Consider the following 25,071-nt stretch of genomic DNA (forward strand, 5'->3'; position numbering starts at 1 on the left):
ATACATATCACAGAAGTTCATCGATACACCGTCTGAAATTTAAAGGAAATGTTTCCTCATTTAGTGGAGACTATATTCATGGTAAATCCAGCGCTTCATAGAAATGTACCTTTTAATTTATATTCTGTGATCCGTAGCTCTTCAGCCATAAAACTTAGGGACTCAACTTTATCAGATGCACATGAGCATTTACACGCCATATGAAGGCTATTTGGATTGTCACCTTTAAGTGCAGGCGAAGATGGCATAGGCCTACATAACATGTAGCCACCAAAAGTATATTTCTTGTTATCACAAGCTGTTGTCTTTGCCCTCAATATAGGAAGATGCATCATCACCTAGCTTGTGACTACTGCTGGTTTGATTGCCAGTATACCCCTGACCTTTTCCAGCACACATCACTTCCCCTCAAAGTGTGTTTGTTTGGGTTGAATCACGCATTGTAGCGACTTATCAGGGATAGCTCATACAAAATGTCATGTTTAATAAGCCCGGTGAAAGGTCCCTTTATTCTCATGTATCTCCATTACCGTCTGTCTCAGTCTTTCATCCTCACGGACACAGTCTGGGCTCTGTGTACAGACCTTGCTTTGATTTTCCAATTTATTCCCTGTCATTTGAACTGCTGGATAGGAACAGCCTACCCCATGTCCAAGCATGTCTTCCCAGAGGAAGAAACAGCATCAATAACAGGGTCAGTTTGTTTTCCACTAGGGTATTGGTAACGTCACTTTCCACCTGTCATGGTGTGTTACATCAGCTCATTATCAATGTTAGGAATATTGGACTTTAATTCAATTCTTATAATGCCAGGGACTGGTTTAATCCAAAATAGGATTTGAGTTGACATAAGCATTGCACAACAGAAAACTGAGAAAACCTTCAAACTTCTTGCTTTTTTTTTTTTTTTACAAATGGAGAATTTGTAAAATACCAAAGGAATACTGTCGTTTCAATCGAACATACAGCACAAAATAGCTTGTTTGCAATTGAGAGAGTAATAAAGAGATGCTACATTTCTGATGTTGTGTGCTTGGAAGTCCATCAAAATGTAAGAGTGAACCTAGAATAACACTGATTTAGATTTTGTATTTCAAATAAAGTCAAGCGGCAGTCAAATCACTAAAGGGGGCCAGATGAAATTATTTGAGTAGTGAGAATGGAAATTGAAATGAAGTGGGAACAAACCTGCCAGTAGTTTCTTCTTGATGGTGGCTCACTAAGCTTACTGGCATTCATGTAGCAAAGAGTCCCTAACACATGCTTATCCTGGACATTAAAGCCCCAGGAGCTGAGGATCATATCTGTTTGCTGGAGATCAGGGGCACACTACTCCTTTTCCTCCACACCTGGAGGAGGTGCACCCTGGCTCTACATAGATGGCTGTTTTGTTCAGTCCACCTATTAAAGCTCTACAAATCCAAGCGTATAATTTGACTTCGTAAATACAGAAGGTATTTTTTTTCAGAGCTTATTTTACAAATGACCCACAACCACACACATTCTTTTTCAAACAGACTGATGCAAATTCAGCTTTGAATTGGCATATTTATGCAAATGATGGATGGTCCGTTACTCAAATTAACATTTTTCTGCACTTCAACTCCCACAGCCCAAGTCACTGAGAAAAAGGTGGGTGTAAGGAGTCCTTCCCGACCTCTCAGACATGGATCTGCAGATGGTAGAAATCTTCTCACACACACGCATGCAAGTACACAAATGATACAGTTCAAACATTAGGATTGATGCAAAATATAAAGAATTTGCAAAAACAATATATATAGGTACCTTTAAAATGCATTTTAATACCTACATAATAAATAAATGCATGTACAGGAAATATATGATTTGGTCTATTTTCCATATTATTATTTTTTCCTTCCATATGGGGGAACACAGAAACACACACACACACACACCAAAACTCTAATCCATGCACCCTCACTCACCACTATGTGGCTGTCAGCACAGTCCCTTGACACAGTGTATCAGGGCTTTGGAAGAAACTGAAGCGTTATGCATGAGAAAAACACTAGCAGAAGCAAGAATGAGAATCTAGAGAGTGAATACAGAGAATATCACAACGTAAACCTTTTCCGATTTATTTTCTCAGTTGATCACCTTAACATAAGAACGGAATAATTTCAAATATGGTTAAAATCAACAACTACACAGAAACACATCACATTAAACGATGGTTGTTTCCTTAAAGCAGAACATATGTGTAACTACATCACCATTTTTTTGCCCAGTGAAATCAAATATTAAAGAGTTGCACTGAGCAACATGGAGTGAATAACAGAAGGGAGAGAGGACAAGCCCCGCCCCCATTAATGGAGAAGGAACTGTTCCATTCACAGTCAGAGTATAATAATACATAGTGTTCTGTTAAGTACAGTACTTTAGGTTTCAAACAACTGCATCTGCACATTTTTCAACAAAACCCTGTAGGACCCAAAATAATGTGCATGTTACTTTGAAATAAAGTATTTTTTTGATACCGATACGTTTATTATGGGAACAATTCCTATCTCCATGACAGATAATCTGTTTCTATGGTGACCACCATCAAATGCTACACAGACGAAAAAAAACCTGGGAGCTTTTAGGGACCTGCTTTTTCCTTGCTTTCATTCTTCACACAGATGAATATAAAGCTCTCAGCTGTAATACTGTTTTTAGTATTCCATCGATTTGTTACGGTTGCATTCTGAGCCTCCAGCTCCACTGCCTATTCCACATGTACCTCACGACATGCGGCAGGCAAAATGTGAGCACAGAAAAACGCAGGGAAGGAAAACGCACTGGTTGAGGAACAATTGTGTGGAAATGTACTGCTATGGGGGATGGGTGTTGATGGGAGCCAAAATGCTCAGGCGATCACGTCAGTGTGGAGGTGGACAGAAAGCAAAGGCTCTGTGTGTGTCAGAGTGTCACTGACTGCCAAGCCTCTACAGGGTGAGGTGACAGACCAGTGGAGGAACATAAGGCGACACACAACAGCATGACCATTAACAAGCCCTGGCTAAAAACACACAGTATGAAGGAGCTGACGGCTGGGGAGTTGGAGGGTGGGACAGGAGGCAAAAGGCTTGTGGGAGAATCAGGAGAGCAAATTAGCAAGTGATCAGAAGCCTGGGAGACAAACCCACAAATAATGGGGGGGGGGGGGAAGCACACTCCAAATGTAGCCGTTCATATTGCATGTTTAGTTATGGTAGTGTTTGCCTACTGTGGGATGAGTGAGGTCCAAATTCCCAAAGCATGTGAATGGGATTAAAATAGAAAGCAGACATCCCCCAAGGATTGTCTCGATTGAAGCGCCTCCAAAGAACAAAATGTCAATGTGGCTGAGTGTGTTTAAAACTAGATCGATTAACGTGGATTTCAGGGACACTCAGACGTTATCAATCAATACCGCACAGTAGCCAAAACACACAAAGCACACACAGCTAAAGCTAGGATGGTCACGGAATTTTGGATGATGGTTGTTGGCCAGACAAATGATTGGAGCCAAAAAGGGTTATCTTTCGTGGGCAGCTGTTGATGTAAACAAATCTGACCCAAACATAGGTGTCTAATGGATTGAGATTTGGTCCAATCTGAACTTCTGTGGATGTTGAAATCATTGCCAGGGCCAAAGGAGTCGACACTGTGTGCTCCTTGAAAGAAACTTTATGAAGACGACACGTAATTATTTTAACATCAATTGTTTTAACATGACAGAAAATATGCATAGATTATTACATTTAAGACTTGGGTGTCTTTAGTGCTAAACTATAGGGGTTGTGTAAAGGATTTAGTTGAGTAGCACTGGTTCAGGCTTAAGGTATTGAAAAATAAACTAGATTTTGCCAATAAAAAAAATAATCTGCAATGCCATTCGCAGTGGTCAGCAACCTAATGCAGGTGAGCCAAAAGTGTCACGTGAAGGTATTTTCCTTGGCACAACTAGGCCTTGCATTAAATAATGGTAGTAATTACAATTAGAAACATGAATTTCATTATCATTAAGCTTTTGTGTCTGGTGAACTGTCTAAGACAGAAGCATCCCTTTACAAAATGCACAAATGCTTAGTGTGGCTCTTGATAGGATTTTGGATTGTTGCAAAATATCAATGAATAAAACATATTAAAAGGTTAACGTCCATAAATCAAATCTAACACTAAGCACCTTTACTAAACAAAATCTAGGTATTCCTATTAAAGCCTCTAAAATAGTCACTAAATGCAGTCTGCCACCCTGCCAATTGCTTTCATCAAAACAACTAGTGCATGAAACACATTGTTGTCAGATCTACACACATAGGGCCTTGAAATAAAATACACTGAATCAATGCTTGAAATTATGAAATAGCCAGCAAAAGGAAAATCTACACATGGCTTTTAGAATTCTGTACTGGATTCAGCATCTCTGTGGTGACCAACAGTAAGAGCCTTCCTTCATGCGATGCAAATGGGGATGCCTTGATCTGTTGGTGTGGAGCTCTGTGGCAAACAACCGACAGCACCTTTATTTGGTTTTGCCAGGCAGGCAGTTCTTGACATGCGCATATGAAAATCATAACTGCCACGCAGAACAGTACAAACGGAGGGATAAATAGTAAATTGCAGACCCCTACGCAGGGGATGTGTCTGTATTTGGAAAATAGCTGTGTTTGTGAGCAGTTCCACAGATTGCGCAGCACGTAAACTACCTTGACTGTAGTTTCTATGTGTGTAACATGACAGAGATCTGAGAATAGTTTCAACTGTGACCTCGAAGCCAACATTTACAACATCAAATGTATATGTTGTACCACATTAACGAATTCCCAAATGTTGCTGTGGTTCTCTTTAAGAATGTCCATGAAACTCCCATCACAGTTAACCTGAAAAGTCAGGAACTGAACCCTCCGAGAGGTGCCATCACTCTGGCTACACCCACTGGAACGTCCCAAGGAGTGTGGTCCCGTATGCTGTGAGGCAATGGACCACTGGTTTAAGGCCAGTGGGAAAGATCAGGAAAACAAGCTACGTCGCAGGAGGTCCTTCAGACAATCGCCACACCCCTTCCTCTACCATGATTCATTAGAGCCTAACGGAGACATGACAAATCCCCTAAGACACAATTACCTTGTTTACCCTTGGGAAGCAAAGACAGTTAATCTAAAGGGGATAATGAATCCTACTTGTCATAGCTGGTCCAAACCAAGGCCCATTACCTTGAGTTCATCCCTGGTGCAATTACTATTTCGTCGGGAAATGAAAAACTCTCCAGTGCGGTCTTAATCGTTACTTTCTCACGCAGTGGGACTTCACACAAATGCGTTGTCACTGAGTGGGCATCTTTTAAAGACAATTCTAAACAATCTAGATATTGTCTATTGCATTAAACGTTTGAACACTCAGGAAAAACAGTCCAACATGAGGACATGTTCACTACAGAATACATATGCTATACCACAAACAGTAAGCAGAAAGTAGATCCTATAATTTCATCATTAAATCACAATTAACAAGCAATTATAAACAACGCTGTGACATGCAATGAAATGCACGAGCCAGGTAGTTAAAAAGATCCCATAAATTATGTTAAATTAAACAAATGAATGAAAAAGCCAGTAACCCACTTGAGAACAGAAAGCTATTAAATATGTGCCTTATCGGAGTGCCCTGGTGACACAGGTTCCTGTCTGTAGGGAGGGCCGTGACTCTGACGTGCTCTGACCCTCGGCACATTAGATTTAATTAGAGACTCCTGCTCCCACCTGTTTAGAAGGCCAAATTCCCAATCTAAACCTGTATTAACCCCTTGAACCACCGAGCGCTGTAGTGGGGCCCAGAATGCAGGGGAGAGCGGCTTGGACACACTCCGAGGGTAATCGCTCGGGATAAAATAAGTTCCCTTTCAACCAGGGTCCTGTCTTCGCATTCACTGCCTGACCTTATTGGAAGCTCCATTCTGCCACTATTTACCTAAGCTATGCTGGCACTGACGCCACTCACGAGCTATAGTCTCTAGGCTGTAGAGACTAATTTCTCTTATGAGGTTACACCAGCATCAGCAGAGAGCAATCTTTTTCAGCAGTGGATGATAAAACACAGGCCAACGGATGCTTTTGCACCGCCCAGTAATCTGCTCGATAACATATCAATTTATCTGAATTTAAGATGCTTCTGCTACTCTTTGAACAAACTCCTCTTTAATAGTTTTACTTCAGTACTTTCAGGGGGTTTTCTATGGTGGAAGGACGGACATTAATATGGATGGATCGGCTGCTGTTTTCACAGTGTTTGAAATAAAACTGCAAAAGCAGCCCGGAGCAGTGTTGGCCGTTAGGGTTTGAGGACACTGCAATTTGATGAAGTCATGAACTAATAATCCCATAAACTCTACACACCTTGATAAGGCTGATATAACCTTCTGATTTCTTTTAATGGTTTTCATTTTGAGTTTCATTATTCCGATAGGCTACACACTTTCTCATTCTGAACTTCAGGATGAATGTTGCATTGTGATAACCACATGCATAGCCAGTCCCCTGTTTGACAGCTCTAACTCAGTTATTAGATTAGATTCCATTTTTTGTTATTGAAAAGAACAAGTACAGTTCAATGAAATGCAGTTAGCATCTGACCAGAAGTGCAAAGAGAAGAGGGAAATTAATAGTTGTGTGATGAGGCAAATGCAAGTGCAAATGGCAATTCTAAATGTGCAAATAAAGCAAATTGGAAGTGTAAGGTCCCATATGCAACTAAAGTGCAGGGACAGCCGCAATGAGGTTCACGGGGTAGACATGTGCATGTAAAAACCAAACAAGGCAAGTACAAAGGCAATTCTAAATGTGCAGTGCAGGCAAATTGAAGGCGCAAGGTACATGTAACAACTGAATCACATTCAAACTCATGTTAAATAAAAGTCATTAAACACCTGCCATCATTTAAAGTGACTCTGATTAATCACAAATAAAGTTCAGCTGTTCTAGTAGGATTTTCCTAACATTTTCTTACTTGCATCTCAGAGTAAAAGCCATGGTCCGCAGAGACCTTCCAAAGCATCGGGGATCTCATTGTTGAACGATATCAGTCAGGAGAAGGGTACAAAAAACTTGCAAAGCATAAGATATACCAAGGAACACAGTGAAGACAGTCATCATCAAGTGGAGAAAATATGGCACAACAGAGACATTACCAAGAACTGTACATTCCTCTAAAATTGATGAAAAAACGAGAAGAAAACTAGTCAGGGAGGATTCCAAGAGGCCTACAGCAACATGTGCATGTAAAAACCAAACAAGGCAAGTACAAAGGCAATTCTAAATGTGCAGTGCAGGCAAATTGAAGGCGCAAGGTACATGTAACAACTGAAAACTTCCTTATCAGATTTTGCAAGGCAGTGTCAGAGTCCAAAGGTACAAGGGAGCATTGCGACAAGGTCTCTGAGAGGCAGTACTAAGTGGTGGGTGGGTGGGTATGGTTAATGATGGGTCACGGATTTCAGCAGGGTTACAGTAGATGGAAAGAAACTGTTCCTAAGCCTGCTGATGCGGGAACGAAGAGACCTGTGCCGCCTACCTGAGACACCGCTTGCCCTGGAGGTCCACGCTGGCTGGGAGCTGGGTACCAGTGATGTTCTGGGCGGTTTTCACAACCAGTTGCAGGGCCTTCTGGTCGGCCATGGAGCATCCGCCAAAGCACACTGTGGCACAGTTCGTCAGAATGCTCTCGATTGTGCAGTGGTAGAAGTTCCCAAGGATCTTGGAAGATAGGCAGGCCTTCTTCAGCCTCCTCAGAAAGTACAAAGCTGAGGTGTCCAGGAAAGGTCTTCGTAGATGTGGACACCCAGGAATTTGAAGCTGAACACACGCTCCACCTCAGTGCCATCGATGAGGACTGGGGCATGACAGCAGCTTTTAGACTTCCTGTAATACACAATGAGCTACTTGGTCTTCTTTGCATTGAGGGCCAGGTTGTTGTCAGAAACGTCACCTCCTCCCTGTAGGCTGCATTGTCACTGATCAGGCCTACCACCGTGATGTAATCTGCAAACTTGATGAATATGTTGGAACTGTGTACAGGAACGCAGTTTTGGGTGAAGGGGGAGTACGGGAGGGGGCTCAGCACACAGCCTTGTGGAACTCCAGTGTTCAGAATCAGGGTGGAGGAGGTGAAGTTGTCCAAAGTCCAGTTGCAGAGAAAAGGGCCAATCCCTAGGTCATGAGGTTTGTTGACCAGCCTAGAGGGGATAATCATGTTGAATGCTGAGCTGAAGTCCATGAATAGCATTCTCACATAGGTGTTGGTTTTGTCCAGGTGGGTCAGGGCAGAGTGTAAAGCTGTGGAGATGGCGTCCTCTGTAGACCTGTTCGTTCGGTAGGCAAACTGAAAGGGATCCAGTGCTATACCTCAGAGACGGCCAAAACACCTGATATCCAGGCATCTATCACAGGTTAATGCATAGTCCAACTGAATCCCAGCAGTAATCATCAACTGCAGATTTTACAACAGTAAACACAACTCTTTACAAAAGACTCAAAGTCAGTAGAGTAAATCATGTCAAACAGAATGAAAACATTTGGTCACCAGTATTTCCTTGAATGTGAACCTCTTCTGCATGTGTACAAAACGTCTTTGGACAATTGTTCAATCAGTAATCAGTCCTTAAGACAGGTCACCTTTGAGTTGCTATTTAAAAGATTATACCTAACAAGAGGCCAGAGCCAGGACAAGGACAAAGGAGAGGTAGTGGGGCCTATAGAGGAAGAGAGGGTAAGATGATTGGTAGTGGAGTTGCTCAAAAGAGCTAATGTTTCACAGGAAATTAGACAATCGACATTTCCATATTACCTCACTGGAAAGGCAATGTCAATATTGTAAGAATATTGAAAAATGACAATGTGGAAATTAAAATGCTTTACAAACCTTAGTTTAATATGAATACAGTGAAAACAGTACAATAAAATTTTTTTTTCAGAGATTTTTGAGGCTGGGGTATTTAATATGCATGTATATGACTATACAGCATCACTGAATTTGTAATTGATTTATAAAAGTGTATTCTGATTGGGCAAATATTGATTGAAAAAGAATATAACTCACATTCCACCAATCATGTTCTTTGCTTTAAAGCATGCCTTTTTTTTCTTTTCCTTTTGTTATAAAATGGAGATAAAATTCTAACCTAAAGCTCCTATATGATTTGCTGCTTCTATATGAACTGCTGCATCTACCCTAAAATCCCTCATTAGGCAATCTCAGATGAGGAAGTATATATACACTCTCAGCAATGTATTAGGATCATTTTATAATACTTCTTCACCAATTTGCAGAATTTCTGTTCAATATTTAATATTGATGGAAAATGATGAAAATTATAGCATAGAAGAGGCTCACAAATAATGATTTACCTTGAAAAATGTCAATACTACAGTTACCAAGGTTTCCATATCCAATACGTTACGAATTGGAAATGGAAGCATATTGCGGGTTGGGTAAACCTAATTATCTAATGCTAGAATGTCCACAAGCCAGACCTACTAGTTTTATATGCTCAGATACACATGAATTAGCATCAACTGCACTTTTAGTCAATTCAAGTTCACAACAGTCTCATGCCACCCACACACTTCTTAGCATGAAAAAAATGCAAAAACATAATAGCAGGGAAGTTTCTATTTTGTATCCACCCCCAGCACAGTGAAAGGAATGGGGGCTGCCATGGAGGAGGCAGAGAGGAAGACACAACTAGCTACGTCGATGAACAGTTAACTAGTTATGTGTGTCAAAAAAGGCACTCTATTCCTCATGTAGTGCATTATTTTTGACAAGAGCTATATGATAAAAGTAGTGGACCACATAGGGTATAGGGTGTGATTTGGGAGACCTAAATGGACATTCCTCCAGCTCCCTACTATAAGCAGTAGAGCTTTTTTTAAACTCTCAAGAGCTTGACTTGCCAGAGCTAACTGTTCTTCGTTCCAGTGATTTTCCATCATTGTGGAGTACCTAACAATCTGCTATACTAGAAATGTTTCTTTATATAACGAAAATCAAAAGCTTTATTTTTATTGAGTTGGGGTAAATGTTCAACAGGCCAAGTCATCATAAACTGGTTGAATTCCAGAATAATCTTTCCAGAGGCAGAGATAACGACAGTACAAAGTCAGCTTCCCACCCAACAACCAGAGGAACTGCTCTTTACAAAATAATACAACAAAAATGTCCACTGCAGCTTTCAGCCAGAGATTCTCAGGAAAATATTTGCAAACGCCTCCGTAGCATCATAAAAATGCCACAGCATGTTCCCAATAGCCCATCAATCATTAGCATTTGCATGGCAGTCACATCGCAAAGCTCATTTTCTGCTGATGTGCCACTGCTTTTCCAAACACAATTGATGAGCAAACACAACTCAAATGATCTGATTCACAGAATGTGTGGTTGTGTGTAGAACTGAAACGTGTCTTGTTAAAAAAGTACCAAATGTAAATTTTCTGGGAAAAAGCATATCTCACTCACAACGTTCTTCCTGTAGTCCATAACACAATAAAAGTCAGTTTGCCATGAAATTAAAATCCAAGCCAGTTCAGCATCAAACTGAGACTCAAAAGAAGCAGTCTTTCTGACATCAAATTAAGAGGCCTAAAGGGCAAAACAATGTATGTCAAATGTAGAGTATATAATCGGTACATCATTAGAACAGAAGTGTAAAAAAGCAATTGCAATCTGAAACAATATAATGTCTATGCATAAAAAGGGAATATGACTGCACCTCCGTGGACCTGTATAGCATTCCCAGGTTTGACATTGAAGATGATGGACTCTTAACAGTTGTGTACAGACATTTCTGCAATCCTTCAAGGCTGAGTTAACTACCATATATGTTATATTAATATCCATTATGAACAAGGCATGTCATTTCTTTGTCTGTGGTTTCATTCTATTGATGATTCTTTTTGAATACAGTTGTTTTCAATGATCTAGAGTGCTTTGATCTTTGTTTGCATGAGGTATATACTCTCATTCTGCAAGCAGGGACTATAATCAAATCTGTTCAAATGTCTGGTAGGGTTAACAGATGGGAAGCCATGTAACTATTGTAGCTGGAAACGGCAGATATTTTATGGAATACAGAGGCCCATTATCAGCAACCATCAGTCCTGTGTTCCAATGGCACGTTGTGTTTGCTAATCCAAGTGAATCATTTTAAAAGTCTAATTGATCACTAGAACACGCTTTTGCAAATATGTTAGCACTGAAAACTGTTCTGCTGATTAAAGAAGCAATAGAACTGGCCTTCTATAGACTAGTTGGGTATCTGTAGCAACAGTGTGAAGGACACAATTATTATTTCAATTAATAATAATTATTCCTAACCTTATATATATTTCCTAATCATTTTGCTATATTTCCTATTCAAACTTATTTCATGTATGTTTTTATGGAACACAAGGAAATTTGTAAGTGACCCCAAACTTTTGAATGACCCCAAACTTCCATTACATCACAAAAACCTGGCATTTTCACAGGGGTGTGTAGACTTTTCATATCCACTGTGTGTTTACCAAATGTTCACTGGCATATTACTGGGAATGTAATTGCATTACAGCCCCGCCTCCCCATACCATAGAAAATAATATCTAAGTTTAGGTGCACTGCTGCAATCCAGAACGCTCAAGGAGAGGTTGCCATGGAAACAGAGTTACATTGGACTGAAATGAAAGTGTCTGAGGATTAGACTTTCACTGTACATCCATTTTTAACCACATATTGTTTTCCCATCACCATCTCTTTGTACGGTTTAACCTTATACCTTTCAGTTGATATGATTATGCCTTACTCAAGACAATGATTTTACATCTATTTCGATTTAACATTGACAATGAGAACATTATGACACTCTGCTCCAATCCCATTACAGGCATGTTTGCTGTCTAATCTTGCTGTTGTGCCCAGCACATATGATGCATGAGGACCTTTACCTTCAACGGTGGGTGTGTTTTTTGAAGTTCTAGAATTTTCAGTGATGACTAATCCAATGAATCAACACTTTGGGAAGTGATGTTGACATCTTTTATTCCAAGGATAAACTCTACAAGGCAGTAAATATGTCAAACATATCATAGTCACAATTTCCCTGCATTAAAATGTAAGACTTAGTGAAATGAGGAATGAAAATAAATTTTCCATATACTATGAGTCACTAATATTCCATTTACTGTGTCAGTAAGTTTCACGTCAGTTCTTACAGATATTTTTATCAACACACAACAATTCTATATCGAAAACAGGAAAAGAAAATAAAGAAAATCTTACTTTTATATTTCTTTTAGACACAGTTTTGACTTTGATTATATGGACTGAGGACTCCTGCATTCTACACTCTTTGAAAGCAGTTTGACACTAAAATTTAGATGAAGCAAACAGAACACCAGCATTTGGTAATACAGACACACAGTACCATGAACCCAGTAACCAAATGGCCGAAGTAGCATTACTGTTTTCATTGAATTTATGTTTCTAATTTAAAAAAGCACGGAGGAAAGCCAAGTAACCCCCAAAGAGAGTGTGGGGTTTGTCTCGTGGAACAATCATATTGTTCCCTAGAGAGCAACTCCTTTGAATGGTTTTTATACCCAAGGTATTGCCATTCATGATTGTTACACATTTTCCTTGGTTAACTATATTCCTGGCTTTTCCATATGTCTTTGTTTGTATCATCTATCACTATCTCTTTCTATTAGAATTTAACACTGCATTGTTAAATAAATAAAATAAATTAAATGTTAAGTATATTTAACATTTAAATAAATGCATTTAATTAAAAAAAATTATAAATGCATACCAGCATACCTTTTAGTTGTGTTGCCTATAGAGAAGCAGTTGCTAAGTGTTAATATGGTTTCAAACACAGGCAAAACCATATTCAACAGCAACCAAGGAACATCCAACAAGTGTTATTTACTATTTCCACAGATAACATAATGAGAAAATATATGACTTCAATAGCATGAAATCAATAACATGGAATGTATGACTTCCACTTAAAACCAGTGGTCAACGGAGGCCCATCTACGTGGTAAAGAGCTGCTACTTGCCTTTATACTGATTAACTTAATAATGATGATTACTACACTCATAATAGCCTTTATTATGCTGTCATATACTCTACTCAGTAAGGAAAATCAGAAAGGACATGTTAATAAAATTACCAAAAAACATTTACATACAGAGAACACAACTTACTTACTGTTCCACAGCACAATAAATGACCACACGATGAATTCTAGTATTCATAAACCAATGAACTGTCATGTTAGATGTACCCTCACCTCTTAATATAAACAGTTGAAAAGAAAAGGTAACGTTAATATTTGCAGTGCATTTCAACTCACATTCATCCCAGAAGTATGTTGATATTTTAGCCTGGTTTATTTATTAGCCCAGTTGGTGTGTTAGGTACAAAACTACAAGGGTTTGTCAGCTTTGATAACTGATATGGATTTAGGTCATTAAGCAGACACTATTATGCAGATTAACTTCGTCAATGCATTCAACTGCTCTGTTCGAGAGGTGTTTCGGCAATGTCTTGGGGTGAATCTCCTTTGTATTTTCTTTATTCCTTAAACCCACCCTTCTTGTCACTTCTTACTTAGCACACTGGAGTCTATGTCCTGATCTCCTCAAATACATTTTGAGGAGGCAAGAAGGGTGTAAAGACTCAAGGAAATACAGTTGAGATACCCCCTTTAAAACCTTTTGAAACTGTGTTTTCTGAGAATGTACGCATTTATGTAGGCTGAAATAACCTTTTCAACACACTGCCAGGAGCACAGTGTTGTCTGAAATACAAGACAAATAACTAGAACCTAAAAAAATTTCACCTTCTTAAAAACGATGTATTATATAAGGTGGGGAATGTCTTTCTTCTAACAACCAAATTAACTGAAGTCACCACACCCTATGGATATGTGAGCACTACAGCAAATTTCACTCAAAACAAAGACTGCTCCTATTTATAGAGTTTATCTTGTGAATACAACTTAGCAAAAGTTATCTTGTTATTATGAAATAAATCATTTGTAATCTCGATTTACCAAGAAAGTTTTGTCACTAATAATATCCTATTTGTACTTCCATAAGCCAGAGCTAAACATCTATCTCTACTTTATCATGGCACTGACATTTAATAGACCTAGGTCTACAGAGTACGGACTTCAGAAATATTGCAAGAAAGAAAACAATGTGATAACTTACCAGTGGTTTCTACGATTCCTTCCAATATCACCACAATTTCAAATTGCTCTGTTTGCATGGATCTCTGGGAGAGTTCGTAGAATGGGCTTTTGGTGTCAATCACATGGCAGATCGTAAGTGGAGAGACAAGGAAAAGCTGGTCCGCCCCGGTACTGAAGCCAACGTCCAATTCCAACTGATCCAGTGGAAGAAACTCACCTTCAGGTGTCTGACGAGACTGTGGAAGCATAGAGAGGTGGAAAAGTTGAATTATTATAACCCAGGAAGCCATGCTGACAGCTAACCTGCAATGAACAATGTATCGTTGGGACATCCTGAGACGTTACGATGTCCATGGTTCATGGTCCCCCTGGAGGTCTTTAGGATGCCCTTTGTTTTCTGAATTCACAAGTAAATATGTACATTGAAAGAGGAGGCCTATAGATAATCAGGCACATCAAGCCAGATCAAAGGCATGTCTTAAGATGTTGATAACCCAGTGAACACCACCTGTCTTTACTGAAGGATTAATTATCAAATGAAGAAACATTATAACATTCTTATAGCAATAAATCCATTATTCTATTTTACAAAGGCTCTTAGCTTTTTTTTTTTATGGTTTAACCCTCTTGTTTTATTATATCAACAGGGAATAATATGATAATAATAATACACTAATGACCTACCTTTTCAACCGTGTTTTATGTTTAGGCTAATTGTGCATAGACTAATTAAAAAATAAGAACAATACTTAATCAGATAACTTACTGAGATTTACTCACACAGAAGTAAGAGTATAACCTTATAACATACATATTTAGGGCCATAAAAGTGTCACTTACTTTCAACAATTTGCAGCGGATCTGTGCGGAGACCATATGGCTATTACGCAGATTGCCAACTCTGAACATGAGAGTGAGTTTTCCATCTCGCATTGAAATAGCTGCATGTTCACTGAACATTAAAGTCTCTGCCCTTTTTTTGGGTTGTGACATCTTAATGAACATGCAGCCAATCAAAAAAGCATCAACGATTGATCCCAGGATTGACTGGAAAAGAAATAAAATGATCCCCTCGGGACATTTGTCCGTGATATACCTATAACCATACCCTATTGTGGCTTCAGTTTCTATGAAGAATAAAAAGGCCGACGGAAAGTTGTAGACATTGGCAACGCATGGTGTATACTTGGGATCTTGAGCTCGATGGAGGTCTCCTCTTATGTAGGCTATGACCCACCACAAAAAGGCCATGAAAAGCCATGCCACCGTGTATGTTAGGATGAAGATGAATAAATTCCAGCGCCATTTCAAATCGACGAGCGTGGTGAATAAATCTGAAAGATATCTACTGGTTTCACCACCAAGGTTGCCATGCTGGACGTTACATCGCCCGTTCTTGTCCACAAATCGTTGTCTCTTCTTCTTCTTCTCTGGTGCCGGCTGGTTGAATCCAGACCCACTGGATGAGGTGGTCACTACCTGATAATCGTCCCCAAATTTCTTTCGAAGTGCAGACATACTACGATGACAGCAGCGAAAGAATCAATTTGAAGAGTTCAATTTAAAGTCTATTTCTGTTTAGTACCTCGTTGTAGCTGCAGCAATTGTCCTTATCTTGTGCCCAATAGCCTATCTCGGAATTGGAAAAAAGGAGAGGAAAGTACGATCTGTAGCGAACTAATCATGCATGGTCCCCTCTCTCCACATACTGTTATCGCTGTTTTACTCCAAAGTCATGAATAAAAATGAAGGAACAATTTCACTTCAATCACTACAACCAATCTTCATCCGAAAAGTCGTCCGCTAAAAAACAATTACGCACAGGAGCAACCGCTACCCAAACCCCTCCGTCGCGGTTCAGGTTTTGAACAGCTTCTCTTTGGTGCGTCGCTGCTGATTACTCATCGTCCTTTCAGGTTAGAGCAAAGCAGGTTGGCCCAAACACTGTCCTCATCCGTGAAGTCCGCACCTTGGTTTAAAATGTGAAATTGTTTCCACGCCCCATCAAACAATCCGGATCAAGTAGGGTATGAATTAATCGGTTACTAAGATTATAAACCGTTGTCAACATAAAATTAATCCATACATACGGTCTATCCAATATCAGCGTTGGGGTTGGACACAATTTTGTTTCCAAATCTCCGCCTTGTGCTCCAGCGTGCCCACATATGATCTGCATTCAGTTTTATGGCAGTGGAATTTGAAGGAAAATTATGGATTCTTGGAACGATTTACTGCCCGGTCATACTTAAGTGGTTCCCCCCTCAACGATTATGCCTGCAAGTTGTCTTGTCCACCGCTTTTTTTTCTTCACTGGTGGTGCGATATCCAACGCAAGTAATAAGAATCTGACTACGCCTGTTTTCGTTCTTTTCAATAGGTTATTTTTCTGGATGTTCTTCTTTGCGGCTCCTGCGCACTGTAGGTTCCGTATGCATTACTATGCTATTGCCCAGAGGTACTACAAACAATTTGGAAGGGGGAGGGAGAGGAATGGTTTAGTTTAGAGCATAATTCAAAGATTTTCTATTGAATGTGTATCTCCTGCTAACTAATTAAACAATAACACAATTTACAAAATCAGATTTTGAAGGTGGTACATTATTTGTCTGGTTACAAAAATATTTTTTTATCATGGATTTTAATAATCATATGACATAGACATACTCTTGTGCAGTATATCCACCTAACATTCAGTCTAATCAATTCCTCAGTTACATTAAAACATACATGTAATAGATAATAATTAATTCTGACATTTAAGTCAACGCAAATGCTGTGAATATCTATGATTTTAGCCCCAAGAATTAGGATATGAAAAATTGATGGATAAATGAGGATATAAGAAAATGGGTGTTAACTCTACAATCTTTACTCTGTAGCTATTAGCTAATTGGAATGCTGATCTGGAACCGTATTCTAAATCTCAGGAGTAGGAATGCTGATCTATCTTGCCATCTATATCATAATGAATCAGATTAATATGGACAGGAAGAACCTGATCCCAGAGCAGTGCTCCTACTCTGAGACGCTTGACAAATAGAGGCTGTGATCTCCACATGCACTGGTTTGATTGATATCTCTTCTACTCCATTACTCTCCGTCACCTAACAGGCCGTGAAAACCCCTTGCAGTTTTTTTTATTCCCAAAATGCTTCTCTTCCAACGGCTGAGGACATTGTTCATAGACAGAACAATGTAGCAGGACATGCAGCCAAAATCACCTGCTACTGTAACACTCATCGCAAACTGTTGATACCCTGAGATAGAGAGATACCTTCCACAGAATATCTAAAACTGATGGAACACAGGCACTTACAGCGCCGAGCCATGCACAGAGCATGTAAACACAGATAACCCCACCAAAGACACATTTACTTTGTGTGTAGCATCTAAACCATATTCCAGCAACCCGAGTGAATAGAAAAGCTATATAGAACATGTTGAAATAATTTGTACTTAATTACATCTGTTCGGGTTGACTGTAGAGCATTCCACTTTGTGATATTCACATTATCATTCAACATAAGACCTGGTTAATGTGATATAATATATGGTAATTTCCTCCAGTAGAGAATAGTTTATTTGGCTATAGCAAACAACTTCCTCCATAAATATTCTGTAAAAGTCTCACTCAAACCAATGACATTATTTGGATTCCCGCCTTATTTACTAAGATAAATATTGTGTCTGTTTGAGCTACTGTGGATGTAAAAAGTCTAAACACCCCTATTAAAATGCCAGGTTCTTGAGATTGTTAAAGAATGACACAAAGATAAATCATGTCAGAACTTTTTACACCTTTAATGTGACCTATAACGTGAACAATTCAATTGAAAAACAAACTGAAATCTTTGAGGGAAAAAAAATAAGATATATAAAACTCACAATAACCTGGCTGCATAAGTGTTCACACCCTAAATCTAATACTTTGTTGAAGCACCTTTTGATTTTATTACAGCACTCAGTCTTTTTGGGTAGGAATCTATTAGCATGGCACATCTTGATGTGACAATATTTGCCCACTCAAAAGTGCTCCAAATCTGTCAGATTGCGTGGACATCTCCTGTGCACAGCCCTCTTCATATCACCCCACAGATGTTCAATTGGATTCAGGTCTGGGCTTTGGCTGGGCCATTCCAAAACGTTAATCTTCTTCTGGTGAAGCCATGCTTTTGTGGATTTGGATGTGTGCTTTGGGTCGTTGTCTTGCTGAAAGGTGAACTTGCTCTTCATCTTCAGCTTTCTAAAGGACCTGAAGGTTTTGTGTCAAAATTGCCTGGTATTTGGAACTGTTCATAATTCCCTCCACCCTGACTAATGCCCCGGTTCCAGCTAAAGAAAAACTGCCCCTAAGCATGATGCTGCCGCCACCATGCTTCACTGTGGGTATGGTGTTCTTTGGGTGATGTGCAGTGTTGTTTTTGCACCAAACACACCTTTTGGAATTATGGCCAAAAAGTTCAACCTTGGTTTCATCAGACCATAACACATTTTCCCACATGTTTTTTGGGGACTTTATGTTTGTTTTTGCAAACTTCAGCTAGGCTTGGATGTTTTTCTTTGTAAGACAAGGCCATCTTGCCACCCTACCCCATAGCCCATTCATATGAAGAATACGGAAGATTGTCATATGTAGCATGCAACCAGTTTGTGCCAGAAATTCCAGCAGTTCCTTTAATGCTGCTGTAGGCCTCTTGGAAGCCTCCCTGATCAGTTTTCTTCTCGTCTTTTTATCAATTTTGGAGGGACGTCCAGATCTTGGTAATATCTCTGTGCCATATTTTGTCCACTTGATGATGACTGTCTTCACTGTGTTCCATGGTATATCTAATGGTTTGGAAAACATTTTTTACACTTCTCCTGACTGATATATTTCAACAATGAGATCCCTCTGATGCTTTGGAAGCTCTCTGCGGACCATGGCTTTTGCTCTGAGATGCAACTAAGAAAATGTCAGGAAAATCCTATTAGAACAGCTGAACTTTATTTGTGATTAATCAGAGTCACTTAAAATGATGGCAGGTGTGTAATGACTTCTATTTAACATGAGTTTGAATGTGATTGGTTAATTCTGAACACAGCCACACTTATGCAACCAGGTTATTGTAAGGTTTTTATTTTTCCTTTTTCCCCCTCAAATATTTCAGTTTGTTTTTCAATTGAATTGTTCACATTATAGGTAGCAATTAAAAGTGGAAAAAGTTCTGACATTATTTTGTCTCATTCATTTACATCACAAAAACCTGGCATTTTAACAGGGGTGTGTAGACTTTTTATATCCACGGTAAACCAATGTCTCATTGTTGCTCATCTTCATTCATCTCACCTCACGTCTAGGGCTGGCAAACGCCTTCCACCATAACACTTTCCAAATGAAGGATTGTTTAACAGCTACACTGGGCCAGACCTGTACGGCAGTGCACTTTTAGTGTGCCTCCAACAACAGTCTGTCTGAAGCAATACTTCAAGGCTCTCCAGGGAAAGATGGAAGGGAACAATTTCGCCAGACAGCAGCCACTAATACCTTCATTATAACCAGGTAAAAGGAAAAGAACACAAGGAAACTGCAGCATTCAGTCGTTTTAATGAGCATGAAGTGACACAGGTCACCAAACTTGTTGTATGTGTTCGCCCCCTCATTAAGAGGAAGAGGCTACTGAGATCATTTTCTGTGCAAAGTTGAAGCCATTTGCATTGGCTGGACAACTTTCTCTCTGTGCTGTGAGCTAGAGATTTGTAATTGCTACATTTCCTTTTCAGACACAGCTGAACTTTGGCCCGACATTCCTACACTGTCACAACACTTGACAGTGTCTGTCTGTACATTTAGTGGACAATAAATGATGCTTAAATAGATACTCAGTGTCCAGGTTTGTTGAATCGCTGCGTTATGTTACCACATTGTTTTACTATTACTGCATAATTGTTCCTGTAAATTGGATCCATTAATGATTATGCTATTTGATACACTAGAAGAATAGCTACACAATATGGCATTTATTATACTGGCTTAAGAAGAATCCTTTGTCTTATTGTTTTCTGTCCGATTCTGACGGTGCTAGACTATTTAGAAAATCATAAATCAATAAAAAAGCTACTTGTCTCCATGAGGATACACTCTAAACTCACAGACGTTCGAGACAAAGGAAAGTCATTTGCACAGCTAGCATTGGCATATGGTACAAGAGAGTGTGCTACATCATCGCTATTTATGGAATGCCCCCAGCTAGAACAGAGACAAGGGACACTTCAGAAATGCTGCCTTAACAATCCCTTTAATTGTGAACAATCCCTCTAAACCATGTTCACATTCATTTTTTTGTCAGTCAAAAGTATATTGAGGCTGTTTAGAGGCTGGTAGGAACCTCCTTAAAGTTCACAAACTCAAAAGCTGTTGGGCTGCTCATCATTGTGGACTTATCTCAAGACTATATTAGAAGTGGTCAAGGCTGAAAGAAGTAAAGAGAAAATCCCATGTAACTTGAGACGGCATGCATAAACTGATGACACGTATCTTTATTCTACCACATTTCAATTTCATGGTATTTCAGATTCCCATCAGAAACTATTTCAATTCCTGTGTCAGGGCATGTTATCCGTGTTACTCAAGATTGTTAGATTTGTAGCCAATATAATACTGTATACCATCTAGCTTCATGTTCTTCTGTAACCCATCTCATAAATATAACCTAGCCAAGACCAGATAGGGGGTCTAGGATTGATTTATTAACTTAATCAGAGAGACGTATGGGAGATGCTTTATCGTGCACTTCGTATCAGCAAAGATGGCAGTTGAGGTCATCTGCTGGGAAGAACAGCCAATCACTTCACAAGATCTTTTCTAATTTCCCACCTCACTCCATCTCTCTGATCAGGGATACTGCATGGTTATACCATCTGGTTTAATACTGGGCTGATGGATTCAGCTGCCAATGTTCCTTTCCAATTACATATTTTATTTGAAATATTATACAACCCTGTTTAGTTGTGACAGTATTGATTTCTGAACACAGCCTAAAGTTTTTGATTAACAATTGCTTGGTTACGTATGTAACATCGCTTCCCTGAAGGAGGGAACAATGTATAACATTGTGTCAGTTTTGTACTCATTCAGCGTATCCACTGACAGTTTAATACAACCATGCTGTGAAAATAATAGAACCCTCAAGGTAATATTAGACATGAAGACAGCATTAGGGCACGTCACCGTCAACTCGCAGGACGGTTGTACGGACGACGCATGGAGATCCCCTAAGCATTTGGTTGAATACAGAATAATCCCCTTCCAGAGACAGAGCCAACAAGACAGGAAATCGCTCCACCTGCTTTGCCAAGCATAGAACATACCACCAAAAAAAAAAAAACAATCACTAATCATCTTAAGGAAAAGTATAGCCAAAAGTGTTTGTTTCGATCTCACAAGGCAAGGGTGTTTCTTTTCAGTGCGTTGTCAGTCACCTTTACACACCTACGCTTAATAAAATGTCTTACTAAAGAGCTGAGTTTTCTTAAAAGACTTAAAATTTGAGACTGAGTCAGCGTCTCTCACATGGATTAGCAGATCATTCCATAAAAATTGAGCTCTATAGAAGAAACCCTGGCCTCAAGCTTTTTGTTTAGAAATTCTAAGAACACTAAAGTAGGACCAAGTCAATAATGCTCTGTAGTATAGCAGTAAAGCCTTGAAATAAGCTCTGAAGAGTCATTTAGCAGTTCTTATTTTGAGTGACTTACAGTAGTGAGTGCATAGATTTTCATATCCGGAAGCGAGTGTAGAGAGGCACCTGAGTATCAAACTTTTGGGTTCTAGACAAGATTCAAGCAGCCTATGCAGTTAATAGCCAATCTAGCAGACAAGAGGACCATTTAAAGTGGAGATTCAACATCTACCCAGCAGCAGTTGAGCAGAGAGCGATAACAACCATGTAATGGACATTTATTTTTATGGTTGGAGAGGATTGTAACAACACATTTTGTAATAACACTGCATTATGTAAAAACGTGATTTAAAAAAAAAATACATTTTCACTTCATTATGTAATAACAGCCACATTTTGTAATAATCTGCCACATTAAGAAAATCAGTAACATGATTGGTTATAAAAAGATAATTCCAGAGAGGATGGGTCTGTCAGAAGTGAGGATGGGAAGGGGTTCACCACTCTGTGAAAGACTGCACGGGCAAATAGTGACACAATTCAAGAAAAATTTATCACCACATAAAATTGCAAAGAGTTTGGGGATGTCATCATCTATAGCAGACAATACCATTAAAATTTCTGTACCCAAGGGACAAGGGCAAAAACTAATTTTGGATGGCTTATTTTTCAGGGAAGGCCTTGCTTATTTCAGCAAGACAATGCCAAACCACTTTCTGCATGTATTACAACAGCATGGCTCTGTAGTAATAGTCTTGGTGCTAAACTGGCCTGCCTGTAGTCCAGACCTGTCCCCTATTGAAAACATTTGGCTCATTGTGAAATGACAAATACAGCAAAGGAGACCCTGAACTTTGCTGTATAGGATTGAGCAGCAGCAATCCTATATCAAACAAGAATGGGTCAAAAATCCACATTCAAAACTACAGCAATTGGTCTCATCAGTACCCAAACACTTACAGAGTATTTTTAAAAGAAGAGGTGATACAACAAATCCCAAATATTTTGAAACATGTTGCTGGCATCAAATTCAAAATGGGCATGTATTTTACCAAAAGCAATAACATTTCTGAGTTTAACATTTGATATGTTCTCTTTGTATTTCCAATTAAATATAGACATAATGATTTGCAAATTATTACATTATGTTTTTATTTGCATTTTAAGCAGAGTAACATCCTCTCTGGAAAAATGCATTGTATTCAATTCTGTGGCTGACAGGAACCGAGTGTGGCCACTTAAGAATCGTGGTGATGTGGTCTAAACTTTTGGTCCCTGTAAGAAATATAGCAGCAACACTTTGAATAAGCTGAAGCTTTTTGATGGTCTTTTTGGGGAGCCCTGTCAAAAGACCATTGCCATAGTCAACCCTGCTAGAAATAAAAGCTTTTGTGTGGCTATTTTAGTTGAATTTCACTTAATGGTTAAAACTGTAACTACAGGTACAGGTGAAGACATCCATTTTGTTTGGTTATTACATAATGCGCCATGTTATTACATTTTTGTCCCATATTTTGTAATAATTTCCGCATTGTGTAATCATTTATTACAAGATGGAAGGATATTTATAACATATTGCGTTCAAGCTGTTTATTACAAATTCCGGCAGATTTTTACAAATTCCGGCAGATTATAAAAAAACACGGCTGATTATTACATAATGAAGTGAAAATGTATTACATTGTGTCAGGTTATTACATAACGCAGTGTTATTACATAACGCAGTGTTATTACATAACACAGTGTTATTACATAACACAGTGTTATTACATAATGTGTTGTTACAAAGATGCATTGAACAGCTTTCAGCTAGACAAGGCAAACTTGCAATTGACTCTACTCAGGGAAAAATGTTAGAAGTATTTTGTACAAAGCAAGAAAATCATGTTTTTGAAAGCAAAAATGTTTTCTCTCATGATTAACAAGGACAAATATGAGATTGGTGTGAAAACAATTACCTTTGTTGGAGACAGGATGAAGTCATACAAGATCAGAGGGAATCATCAGCCTTTAACAACATGAAACGCAGAAAGAACAAAAACGATGTGAAAGATTTATGAGCATGATCACCTACCTTGAAAAGTTAATACCACTTTCAACACAGTCCACTCAGACGTCTGCCGGAACAGAGAAACTAATCAGAAAGGTTCCTTGAGCAGGATAACTTAAAAAAAAGACAAAAATTACGAGAAAAACCAAAGAGCCGGGGCTAAGTTTCTACAACCCAGATAAAAAAAACAACGATTTCTGCAGACACATCAGGGATGGCCTGGGAGTTTCTGCAGTAGCATGACAATGCACAGAGAACTGTCATTTACACTTCCAAAACCTTGACAGATGCAGAAAAAAGGTACACATTTGCAGAAACCATTTGTGTCAATCATTTTCAAGCCATTGAATGATATTGTCCAATGAGAATACACACAGGAAAGTTCATATTTAATATGAACATTTTCTAAAGCAGTTGTTAAGAAAGTGCAGACATGATTACAATATCCTTCCTGTGTCTGACAAGAGAATTGAGCAGATGAAACAGCAGCTGATCAAACAATGATATAATTGAAAGAAACTAATGAAAGTATGGCCAGTTTTGGATCTTGCATGTGCAGATCTCACTGATATGGATAACGTTGCCTTCAAAGGTAACAGGTTTGTCATTCCCAAAGACAAAAATATACAAAAATAAATAAATAACACAATGGCCACTTCAGAATGAGTGTTCAGAATGTCCTGGCCAAGAATAAACCAGAAGAACAGCTAGGCGACAGTTTAATGTAATCTGTGTTTGACCTAAAGACCAAAGCAGCAAATAAAGCTGCTTGTGCTTCATTCATTACCCAACATTAATTACTACAACGTTGGAATTTACATTATTGTTTAAGTCACAAAGTTATTAGGGATTTCTACTCCAACTTCCCCTCAGTAGCAACACTGCCAGCTACATCCCCCTAATCTGTAATCAAAATTCTGAAATCTCTCTTCCCAAGACATGACGTCTCACCTAAACTAAACTAGGACAATGGACCACAGTTCTCCAGCTAATATTTCCAATTCTTTCCATCCATCCACAAGCCACAAATACCGAAGGTACAAAGGCTTAGCAAAGTTCAGTCAAAATTGTTAAAAGTCGGATGACACAAAACACAAGGGAGATTTCATGAAAAGTCTGATCTACCATAACGCATAACGCA

The 25,071-nt window shown here is 39.0% G+C and overlaps 1 protein-coding gene across 2 annotated transcripts in view; it reads right to left on the reverse strand.

Moving 5' to 3' along the window:
* Window positions 1–16,660, reverse strand: part of kcnj3a (potassium inwardly rectifying channel subfamily J member 3a) — a 30,089-nt gene extending 13,429 nt beyond the window's left edge. For both annotated transcript variants that reach the window (XM_010890793.3, XM_010890794.5), the window contains exons 1-2: window positions 15,060–16,660; window positions 14,239–14,455 (exon numbers count right to left, since the gene is read on the reverse strand). In XM_010890793.3, the coding sequence (XP_010889095.1) occupies window positions 14,239–14,455; window positions 15,060–15,737 (895 nt within the window). In that variant the 5' untranslated portion in view covers window positions 15,738–16,660. The remainder of the gene's footprint in view (window positions 1–14,238; window positions 14,456–15,059) is intronic.
* Window positions 16,661–25,071: the final 8,411 nt, after the last annotated feature.

This window comes from Esox lucius, chromosome 16 (assembly GCF_011004845.1).
Source record: "Esox lucius isolate fEsoLuc1 chromosome 16, fEsoLuc1.pri, whole genome shotgun sequence".
NCBI classification, from domain to species: Eukaryota; Metazoa; Chordata; class Actinopteri; order Esociformes; family Esocidae; genus Esox; species Esox lucius.